This window comes from Gossypium hirsutum, chromosome D08 (genome assembly GCF_007990345.1).
Source record: "Gossypium hirsutum isolate 1008001.06 chromosome D08, Gossypium_hirsutum_v2.1, whole genome shotgun sequence".
NCBI classification, from domain to species: domain Eukaryota; kingdom Viridiplantae; phylum Streptophyta; class Magnoliopsida; order Malvales; family Malvaceae; genus Gossypium; species Gossypium hirsutum.
This window is the reverse complement of record NC_053444.1, coordinates 4,079,199-4,091,476: the sequence shown is the minus strand read 5'-3', so window position 1 is coordinate 4,091,476 and position 12,278 is coordinate 4,079,199. Positions and strand designations below refer to the sequence as shown.

The following is a 12,278-nucleotide window of genomic DNA, read 5'->3' as shown; positions in this document are numbered from 1 at the left end:
GAACATCAAATAAATTAGATAAAGATTCGGCACAAGCAGAAATAAAGAAAAAATTGACAGCAAGAAATTAAAAGATAAGTCCTGAGAAGCCTTGAAATCCCGAAAGATCTCACAACTCCCTTCAAACGACTCTAATCTCCTCTCCAAAGAATATCAATGGTAAGAAGAAGGCTGAAGATGGCTCCCACAATCAAAAGATTGTTAAAACAACTTCTAAAGAAAACCCAAGAGAGAATTCTTGGAGAAAAACTTAAAGAGAAAAACTCAAAGAGAATTCTGCACTTAGACAAATCTGAAATTTTTGATATATTTGAGAAGTGAATAACAAGGTGGCTGGCCAAGCCTTTATATAGGCCTCTCAAGTGTTTTCCTAATCTAATTAGAAAACTAAAAATAAAAAAACTCCTAATTATTTTAATATTTAAATGGAAATTTGGCCAAGGGCTTTTAATTGGGCCTCTTGGACTGAATATTTACATAAAAATTTAACTAAGTATTAAAAAAAATAAAACTTTACGAATTGAGCCACTTTAACAATTTGGCCTGATTTTCAATTAAGTATGGGTGAGCTTCTTGATTTGAGCCCATCACCTTCTTGAGCTTGGGTTGGGCCTTTGTGACTCGTATTAACCTCCATGATTCTTTCTTCAGTAGCCTTTTGAATATTCCCCATATATTTGTTCTTCCATTATAGATTTTTATTTTCAAAATATTTTGTGGGATTTTTTATTGAAGAAGAAAGATGGTGAGATTTTTTTGATTGAAATGTGACAGGAAACTAGAAATGTAGGAAAGAAACAGAGAGTTGGGGGAGAAGAAATTAGGATTTTATTATTATTTTTGTAATAATTTTAAAATAATTTGCTAACAAAATAGTGACACGCCATCATTTAATGACATTTGGACCACCATGTCAGTGGTTAATGTTGACTTTTAGTCAACTAACGGCCACGTCACCATGTCTATTAAAAATAGATCAATTTGACCAAAAAAAAGGTTAGGTGTTAAAGTGCTAAATAAAAACATAAAGGGCCATAGTGACCAAACATTCAAACGTTAGGGTCTATTTTGGCATTATGCCAAAAAAGAATTTAGGATTTTTCATTATGTTTTTTTTAATTTTTAATTTTGATGAATTTTTATTTTTAAATTTTTTTGAAATAATTCAATCACTCCATCTAAACTTTTGATTTTATAATTTCAGTTTTCAACCATTACAAAGGGTGGCTGCATCATTGGTAAGATTGAGATTTAAGTTGTGTGCAGGCCCAATTTTGCCAGGGCCCAGTACACTCAAAGTAGACCAAGACCAAATCAAAAATCAATAAACAGTCCAAATTACAAATCAATAGGCCCATACCATCAAAATAATAAAACAAGCCCAAAACCTATAGCCCAATATTCAAAAACCCTAACCCAACACCCAATAGCAGAAAACAACAATGCTGGTCAACCACCCCGCAGCTTTAGCAGCCACCAACTCCTGCCACCGCCACCTGCTCTCTGTCACCGTCGTCGTCCACTTGCCTGCAGAGAAATGACAAGAATAGATTTAAATCTTGTACAAATGGCTATAAAAGCCTAAGAAAACAAATTGTAAAGGGGGATTTTTTTTCTTTTCTTTCGGCTAAAAACCGAACCTGCTGTAAAAGGAGAGGAGTTTTTTGAGGTTTCTTTCGGAAATAAAAAGGATCCAAGAAAAAATAAAGAGCAAAGAAACACAAAGGTTTTCCTAGTTTCTAACTTTATTTATTTATTCGTTTTTTCTACTTTTGATTTTTAATAATATACATAACATATAAAAAATAATAAAAAATATACCTTTTTGATTTTTTCGGCCACCGTGTACGGTGGCCGGCGCGGTGGCGGCGTTGGCCGGATTCTGGGCCGGTGCCCGGATAGGGGAGAGGAAATTTGAGAGAATTTCTTTTTTTTTTTTTGAGAGAAAGAAGGAAAATGCAATTTAAAAAAAAACTTGACTTTTATAGGCCTCCAAAACGAAGTCGTTTTGGGCAAGACTCTCAGGCACCAAAACGGCGTCGTTTTGTCCTAACCCGATCCACCTGACCCGAACCGTCTAGGATCCGCGTGTTTTTGGACAAAGGGGGCTATTTTCATCCTCAGTCCTTCCGCTTTTGAGGCTGGTTATAATTGGGTCCTATCCTTTTTTTAATTTTGCCACAGATTTCCATTTTTCTTTCGATTTGGTCCATAGACCCTGTGCACAGACCTCGCTGAAACGACGTCGTTTAATTAACGTGGGAATATTTCCCTTTTGGTCCTATTCTTTTCATGCGCGATATGATTTAATCCTTTTCGTTGTTTTTTTTTCATTTTTTAATTTCGACCCCAAAATTTAGTCTAGTTTCCAATTTAATCCTTTATTTGTTATTTTAGTTATTTTATTATTAAATTAATTATTTTAATATTATTATTACTATTATATTACATCATTAATATTAATATTATTATTTACTTATTTATACTTTTCAAACTTCAAATTTTATTATTCATATATATAGGCATATATTTTATAATATATATACATTATTTTTTTTAATATATACGTATTGATATATTCTATAATTTATGTACATATCTATGTATATATTTAATTTTCATAAATATATATATACACACATGTTTATACCTTCTTTATCATATTTTATAATACATATATATATGTACATACTTATATCTCATGTATATCTCTATAATTTAAATACATATCCATACGTATCAATACGCATTTTATTTTCACGAATATATAAATATACTTACATGTTTTATTTCTCTTTCAATTTTTATATACATTCGTACTTATATATATATCTTTTACTCTTTTTATAATCTTATTCACTTTCTTTATTTATATTTTTATTATTATTTAGAAAGAATATTTTAGTTTTATTTATTTATATACTTGTTATTTTGCATGATATTATTTTGTCCTTTTATTTTACTTTGTTGCTATTGTTCGTATTATCTATGCTCACATTACTATATTCATTAGCATTTTGTTACGCATATTAATACTATACGTCAAAAGAAATTTCAAAGTAAGGCAATGTTTTGCGTTTGGAAATTCTAGAAAACGTGCCTTAATGTGCTGGGTCTCGATTTTCTCATTCGACCAAATAGCCAAATATCCTTTTAAAAAAAAATTCAAAGTAAGGCAATGTTTTGCGTTTGGAAATTCGAGAAAACGTGCTAGGTTTCGATTTTTTTCTCGTTCGACCAAATAGTCAAATATCCTTTTTAAAAAAATTCAAAATAAGGCAATAATTCGCGTTTCGAAATTCGAGAAAACGTACCCTAATGTGCTGTGTCGAAACCACTTTTTAAGTTCGAAAAAAAATGGGGATTGATTTTTAAAAATGAAAATTGGGAGTCGCCACCGATCCTTTATTGAGGTGTTATCGGCTCACCTTGAAAACAATTTTGGGTCTGCGAATTTTGAGAAAACAGGTTCGGGAGTCGGTTACGTACGAGGAAGGGTTAGCACCCTCGTGACGCCCAAAATTGGTACCGAATTGATTGTTTAATGTCTTAATGTCGAAATTTTAAAAAAAATTTAAATACGATCCTTTCTTTTTTATTTATATTAATTTTACAAAAGATGCTTGGATAAATCGATGTGAATGCTAAAAACCATCTCATCTCAGAGTAATAAAATGTCATACCCAATACATTAGGACATGACATTTTTAGTCCTCGAGAACGAGCTTGTCTTTCGATTTTCAAAATTCTTGAGGTTGAAAAGGGATATTCAATTGCTTGAAGTCAGATGAAAAATTGAAACCCAATACGTTAGGGTACAATTCCTCAAAATTCCTAGCATTGAACACAACCCTTATTTTTTTAAACCTCATTTCGAGAAAATGACATATCGCATCCAATACATTACGACACGTCGTATCAAATTCCCGAGAATGAGTTTTTTTGTTTTGATTGAAGCATATCCTCGATTATTTAGATTCAACGAGGAGAATTGGAACCCAATACGTTAGGGCCCAATCCTTTCGAAGATCCTAAATGTCAAGTATTGCGTTATTTTTGAAAACTTTTGTAAAAAAGGGTTTTAATGCTTTAATGAAACTAAATATTTTAGATTAAAACGATGGGATGTTAATATACAACACGAAACTATAATTAATGAGCTAAAGTATATACCAAACGATCATCAATAAACAACAAACACTAATAAATAACATAATAAATATGCGGGCAATAATATCCATCACATATCGTGCGAACACAAATATCAACATTCAACAACTAAACGAATTAATCATCGATTTTGAAAGAAGAGCTAAGCGAAATAACATAAATAAAATGTGACAAGTTTTCGAATAAATAAAATGAATATTGAAATATATCAAAAGGTTAGAAAGGAATATAATAATATATAAATGAATTTTCAAATAAATGTCACATGGAAAGAAACTCAAAGTATATATACGTGTGCTAATTTAAATAAACGATACATACAAAACGGAAAGAAAATTTTATAATGATATATGTATAATAAATTTAGATAATAGCAATAATAATAATAATAAATATGTTATATTTTATGATTCTAATGATGAACTTTAAAACAATATTTAAGCTTAAATATTAAAATAAATGCTAGATTTAAATTAAACATACACATATATACATTTGAAACAGAATAATAAATTTTAAACAAAATGAAAATCAAGCATCAAATCAAACAAATATGGATTAAATTAAAATAAGACAGAATTGAAGGGAATAAATGAAAATAAAAATAAAATAAAACAAAGCAAAAAAGGGGGGAAGGGGCCAAATGTAGCACGCGGATGACTCAGGGGACCAAATGGGAAATAATCCCGTCCCTCCAAAACGCGACGTACAACCTGGGCCAAAATGAAACAAAACCAAAATCAAGTGCGAAATTCATAAATAAAGAAAAAGAACTAATATGAACACGCCACAAAGGAGGGGGACCGGATGCGCAAATAACCCTACCGAAGCCACAGTGCGCGGATCTCAGCCGCTCTTGGGTCGGGTCATCGGGTCGGTGCCAATACGGCACCATTTTAGAGCCATTGAAACAGGCCCTAAACGGTGCCGTTCCTTATGCCCCGTAAAAATCAAGTCCCAACCCTAAAATCCCTATACTCAGACTATTCTTTTAAACCATCAAAAAAAACTAACTAGGTCCTCTCGTTGTCCTCCGTCGCCTTCGAACCCGAAACCTCATCAGACTCAGACTAGGGCGGAGCAAACGAGGCTTCAGCGGCGTCTACACGAAGGTAAGAACCTCCCCTCTTTTATTTTAGAACTATCAACTGCAGTAAACGAACAGAAAAGAGAAAAAAGAATCACCTTTTGCAAAAAATTTTCTTTTGCTCTTCTTTTTTGTATTTCTATATGCGTGTGTGTTTTTTTTTCTTACAATATTCGAATGACCTTTTTATGGCCCGAATTACAAAATGAAAAGAAAAGAAAAGAAAAGAAAAGAAAAATGCTCCCCCTAAATCCCCTCTGTTGCCCCTATTCTGCTATCTTTCTCTGCTTGTTTTCGTGTGTATTTTGCAGGTACGAGGGCAGAGGTCGACGTGGAGGTACGGAGGTAGGGGTGCAAGCGCATAGGGGCTTGTCACATACGGAGGGAGAGTGAAGGGACGTCACTGATGCGGCGCTGGGAACCCTCGCTGTTAGGGTTTCCATGTGTCGTTTTGTGTTTTGGGCTGATTTGGGTTGGGCATTGGGCTGATGTTTGGGTTTAGTGACTATTTGGGCCTTATTGGGTCGATTGGCTATTGTAAATGGACAGCTATTGGACTGTTGTTAATTGGACTTTTAATTTTAAATTTCTATTGGTTTTATTTATTTCATTTTTGGTTTTTTTTTTTGCTTTTGGGCCCGGGCAAATTGGGTCTATTACATGTTGGGTTTCGATTTCTCGTTGGACCAAATAGCCAAATATCCTCTTAAATTTTAATCCAATTTTTGGGTGTTACGAAGGTGCTAATCCTTCCTCATACGTAACCGACTCCCGAACCTGTTTTTCTGAATTTCGTGGACTAAAATCGTTGTTTTAATAAAATCAAATCGTTTATTAAAAACAACCACTTTTTGAGGTGATCCAATCACACATCATTAAAAAGGATTGGTGGCGACTCCCTTTTTTTGTTTTCGTTTTAAAATCCAAGTCGGGTCGTTTTATCAAAAAAATGGTGTCAACAAGTTGTGTTTGGTTGAGTGAAAAAGTAAAAATAAAATAAATTTTGAGTGTATTTGGTAGGAAAGAAAATAAGAGAGATGATCATTTTTCATATTAATGCATAAAAATCAATCCTTTTAGATTAGAATGATCATGGGAGAGAAAATGAAACAAATATGTATGTTAGTTCAAAATTATACATTTTTCAAATATTTTATTTTATTTTTCAACTTTACCAAGTAATGGATGGAAAGGAAATTACTTTTTCTTTCAATTCTTCTACTTTTCTACCAAGTATGAAAAAAATAAAAAAACTATATTTTTCGTCTTCCTCTACCCGTTCAAATTTTCATCTTTTTAATTTTCTTTCCACGCTACCAAATAAAGCCTTAAAATTCATAACCAATCAACGAGTATATTACTTGTTCGATGCAACTTACAAATGAAAATTGAGGTTAGAACAATAATGAAAATGGAGGAGTATACAGGAACTTTGTAGGAGGAAGTGGGAGGTGATTTTGCAGAAGGTTCCAAGAGAAGCTAATGTTACAGCTCACATCTTGGCTGGTGTAATGCAAAAGATCCCAGATAGTTCTATCAGGATCAAGGAAATCCCATCAAAAATCATTGAATAAATTTGGATTGATGAGAATTTAATTTATAGTACAACTGTTTTATATTTGTAATTGAACTCTATTTTATTACCCAAAAACAAAGTTTCCATCTGCCATCAAAATGTTCTTCCTCTTTTAGTATTGTAATAAAAAACACACACACCATACCTGCAAGTAATTCTTAAATTATTTGTTATGAAATTGGATATGGGATCCAATCTTACATCATCCTAAATAGATGCATGCATCTAAGCAATCTCTAGGCTTATCAATACCCAAGTATATATATATATATGTGTGTTTTGGTATGATATAAAATTTAGTGCAAAATAGGCAAACCCCAACAACACCTATGGCAATGAAAGCACAGCAAGGTTTGTTAGCAGAGAATATTATGGTACAAATTGCACTTGTGTGCCCTACAATACCACACAAACTTTAATATTAATTACAACAGGTAATCCAGGTATTTATACCATATTGTTGTTGTTAAAAAATAATTAAGTAAAGCCAAGTTTTAGTTCAGTTGATATTCGTATTGTTGCCAGTGCAAGAGAACGTGGATTTGAGTACGCTGAAACGCATTATTATCTTATTGAAGGGTTGAGAAGAGACTATAAATAATTTTAGGCATTGTATCAAAAAACAAATATTGAGAATCGTAAATTTTATTTTCTTTTAGGTGCAAAATCTACCCGTTAGGGGTCGATCCCTGAGTTGACTCTTTTGAAAAACATAATATATGAGAAAAGTCAATTTTAAAAGTGTTGTTAAATCTGTTTCGGACTTAAAATATTTTACATTTTCTTTTTGTTTTCAAACATAAATGATATAAAAAAATATGGGAAATTAATTAATATTGTACTAGTAAACGTATCATTTATATTTTTTTATTGATATTGGTATATTTTGATGTGCATGCAAAATATATACTTCTAATTCATACATATAAATATATTTATATGTCCAAATATAAAATTTAAATTTAGTAATTAAGTTGAATAATTTAATTAAATGATTATATTTATTTTTAAATGTAAATATAAAATAAAAAAATTAAGATAAAAATATTGAAAATTAATTTAAATAATAAAATCTCAAGCCGATATTCAAGTATTAGATCAAAACACATATACCAAATTTTGACTGAAACAAAACTTAAACTATTTGATACTAATTTAAGACTGAGAAAGTATATGTTACAGCTAGTACCAAAACGGCACCGACCACCAAACTATCATGTTTCAAAACTATATATCACGGTTTAAATGAAAAACAAAAGATAAATTACACTTAATGTCATTAAATTATTAGTAAGTTTATATTTTAGTACTTACTAAACTTTAAAAAGTTATAAAATGATCACTAAACTATTCGAAAGTTTTCATTTAAGTCATTGGGTTGTTGAAATCGTTGTTGTATGGCCTTCTCCGTTCATACCATCTGTACCAATCGAAAGCTCTTCTTCTGCTTCTCTTCTATAGTTTATTTATTTTTTCACGAAATAACTTTGAATGCCACAAATCTGCGAAACAAAATTCAAACAACTTTTTTCTCTAATTTCTGACATTGACCGTCAAATAGGCTTAGATCTAAGGTATGTTCTTCTACTCGTCGATAGATACCAATATATTCATTGTATCAATGGTCGAATAATCGCTTGGAGCTCACTAACTGAATATTAAAAAAAAATCTTAATAGACCAATGGCTTAAATAAAAACTTTTGAGTAGTTAAGTAATCAAAATATAAACTTACTAATAGTTTAATGAGCTTGAATATAATTTTCCCGAGAAAAAAAATAAAGTAATTGATTAATTCCGTAATTGATTAAAAAGTCTTTTCCAATGTATCAACTTAAAGCAACAGCAAGGACGCTACCACGATCCCTCGTCTAATCTAATGATGCCAAAATACCATTAAGACTTGGAAATACTACACACCACAAAATAATTACATCATAATAATATTAATAATTAAACCCGAGTTTTAAAATTTTAAAAATAAATAATTAAATTCTTAAAAAAAAAAATAAATTACAAATTGGTGAAAATTAAGTAAACTTATAACGTATTTTAACTTTTTAGTTATTAACCTTTAAAATAGTAAAATTATATTCAAATCTCTTAAAAATTTATAAAATCATAAATCAATCTAACAATAAATTACATTTTTGATCCCTTACAAATTTATAAATTAATTTCAATATCTTTAAAATATTGAAAAGAAAAGAATTTTGCTCCGTTTCCATCACGGCTCCTACCAAAGAATACAAACAAAAGTTACTGATATTATAAGCAACATTTATATCGTCATTATGGCATCATTGTTTAATCATCATGGATCGATCCTCTTTAACCACCACCCACCCCATCGAACCTCTACCAACAACAACAAATTAATTTATTGGGAACGATTAAGTCTTAATTCGATTGGCACCGGTATTATTATTAGTGCAGCAGTACATGTGTTTGAGTGCGTTGAAATACATTATTCTCCTATATAAGAATTGGGGAGAAAAAAGGATAAACTACAATAATAGTTACTCACCTATTAGTAAATTTCTTTTTAATCATCTAATTACAGAACGTTATAAAATTATCACTCAATTAATTAATTTTTTTTAATCCCAAGCTAGTTAACGCAAAAGTAGAGACACCCAAAAATTCAAAATAAATAAAAAGATAAAATTGAATAGTTGAGTGACCATAATAGAAATTTATTAATAATTAGACTAATACTAGTGTAGAGATAATCAAAATCTATGATTGATGTTAATGGTTTCGGCCGCCACCGTTGTTCAGCACTTGCAAACCATTAATTCTTTTTAAAATTATTACATCAAACCCTAAAACACCAAACATAATGATGGTGATGATGGTGAAGAGAATTTTCCCTATCAATCAAACCCCTTACATTTCTAAACTCTTGGACGTTACAAGGGATAGTAATGGTACCCTTTTGGTCGAACCCGTACTCTTCTTCAGCTTCTTTCAACAACTGCATGAACAAAGGATGATTGAAGTAAATGACAGGCACCACGAATCTTTGTTGCTCCTCTCCTTCGGACCCGACCTTGATGGCTAAACATCCTTTCGGCACATCACTCCCTTGCTTCTTCCCTTGCTGATGTTGATGATGGTGAAGATGAAGGTGTGGTAGGTGTATATGAAAGTTCCTAAAGCTTTTCTCTCCACTACCCATCGTAAAAAAAAAAAAAAAACTTGTGTTCGTGTTTTCAGTTGATACCAATCTGGGTCCGATCTTTAAAAAAAAAACCCTAATTTAAGAAGAAAAAGGAAGTTAGAGGGAAGAAGAAGGGGAAGGGTTCATTGTTGAAATGGGAGGTAGTGAATTGAGTAAGTGAGAGAGTTGGGGGAGTTGGTCATGGTTGACAAATAATAATCTGCACCAATATACGTAAAACTCTTACCGACCAGAAATTTGGAGAAGATAAATATTATATATAATATTATATAAAGATGAAGAAATTGAGAGATGCTGCCAAAAAGAAGGGAAAAAGAAAGATGGAATTTGATGTTAAGAATGGGGATTTTATATGGTGTGGAAAGTACTAGATTATAAAAGTTGATGATTCTAGATGGGCTTATTTAAAATGGAATATGATCATTGGGTTTTAACTCTGTTGGATAGGTATTGTTGTTAGTATAAGAGGACATGATTTTGAGTGCGTCAAAGCGTATTATCTTATTATTTAAAAGTTGGGGAGGGAGTATAAGTAGTTATAAGCATTATATCATAAAACAAAGATTAGAAATCGTGATGCATGCCCATTCTTAATATTTTTGGGACCTTAGGCAAAATAATAAATTAGACCCCTTTTAAAAAATTTATAATAAATTAGACCCCTTTTAAAAAATTTATAAAATGTAATATAATAAAAACTCAAAAGTTGTTAGGAGGTAGGAGATGAATCCACACTAAAAGCTAAAAAAAAAAATTAGGCCCCTTTTAATCTTAGGGTTAGTTTATATGATACCATGGTGAAGGTAAATATATATATATTAATAAAATTATATAAATTAAAAAGTTAAAATTTACTCTAAGTCCCTAAACTATTAGAACGTTTGTAATTTAGTTCTTCTACTTTTAGTTTTTTAGGAATTTAGTTATGCTACTTTTTAATTTTCAAAATTCAAGTCTAACATTAATATCGTTAAAATTTTTTTTATTAAATTCATGTTCATTACAATATTTTTTTATTACATGGCTATCAAAGTTAGTAGTTTATTAATTTCAAAATGTCATACTAGCGAACTTAATAGAAAAATTTTGATATCGTTAACAATTGGTTCTGGGTTTTGAACACTTATCAAAAAAAATTTGGTTTTGGATTTTGAAATACGAAAAATATAGGGAGACTAAATTCCTAGAGGGACTAAATTTCAAAAGTACAAAATGTACAAAGATTTAGAGCATATTTTAACAAATAAAAATAATAGAATAGAAATAATTGTGTTGATGTTTTAACATTCTATATAAGCCAATTGAGTTGTAGGTTAGTCGATATTGTTATTGTTGGAACAATTAGAAGGATGTATTATCTTCCGATTTAAAATGAAATGCAAAAGTGTGAGTGAGAATAGAATGTGTAAAACCGTAAAAATGTTATGGAGGCCCTTGTATTAGGAGTCAGATTACATCTATTTGTCCCCTTTACTGAAAAAAAATGAACAAATTGGTCCTTTCGTTCAAAATTTTATATGTATCTATCGTTAAAAACTGGTCCTTATAGGGAAGCATAAGGTACGTATGGCATGCTACGTATCACTATTTGGTTTAGGGGTGTTCAATCGGTTAACTGATCCGAATTAGCATTAACCAAATTAATCGAACTTTTTAAACCCTTAACCGTTAACCGAATCAAAATTTTTTCAAAACAAATTAACCGAACCGAACTATTTCGGTTACATCGGTCGGTTAACCAAAATTTTTATGTTTTTGTTTTTGTTTTTTTTTGTTAAAACAAGTATAAAATATATATAAAAAAACAAATTGGTAATGTTCATTTAACCAAATTAACCAAATTAAAATTAATCAAATTAATCGAAATTAATTGAATTTGTAATATATAATATTGGTTTTTTGAAAGTTCGGTTAATTCGGTTAATTACCCGATTTCAAACCAAACTAACCGATAATCGAATTTTCAAAAAATCATTAATTGACCTCCGACCGAATTAGATTAGTTAACTGACCAATTAACTAATTTAGTTCGGTTCGGTCGATTAATTCAGTTTTAACCGAAATTTGAACACCTGTAATCTGGTTATTCTATTAACCACATCAATTTTAAATGATACAAAATGATTAATTTTTTAAAAAAATATTAATTTACCTATTTTTAAGTAAATAAGATAAAATGCAAATTAACTTTAATACCATCACCTCCATAATATTTTTACTTACAAAAACACGTGGATGGAGGAGGAGTGGGGGATGTGGTTT

The 12,278-nt window shown here is 30.6% G+C and overlaps 1 protein-coding gene across 1 annotated transcript; it reads right to left on the bottom strand.

Moving 5' to 3' along the window:
- Positions 1 to 9,512: 9,512 nt before the first annotated feature.
- LOC107916635 (auxin-responsive protein SAUR32) lies at positions 9,513 to 10,300 on the bottom strand. Its single transcript, XM_016845950.2, has one exon. The coding sequence runs from the start codon at positions 10,011 to 10,013 to the stop codon at positions 9,651 to 9,653; it is 363 nt and encodes a 120-aa protein (XP_016701439.1). The 5' UTR covers positions 10,014 to 10,300; the 3' UTR covers positions 9,513 to 9,650.
- Between the last annotated feature and the right edge of the window lie 1,978 nt (positions 10,301 to 12,278).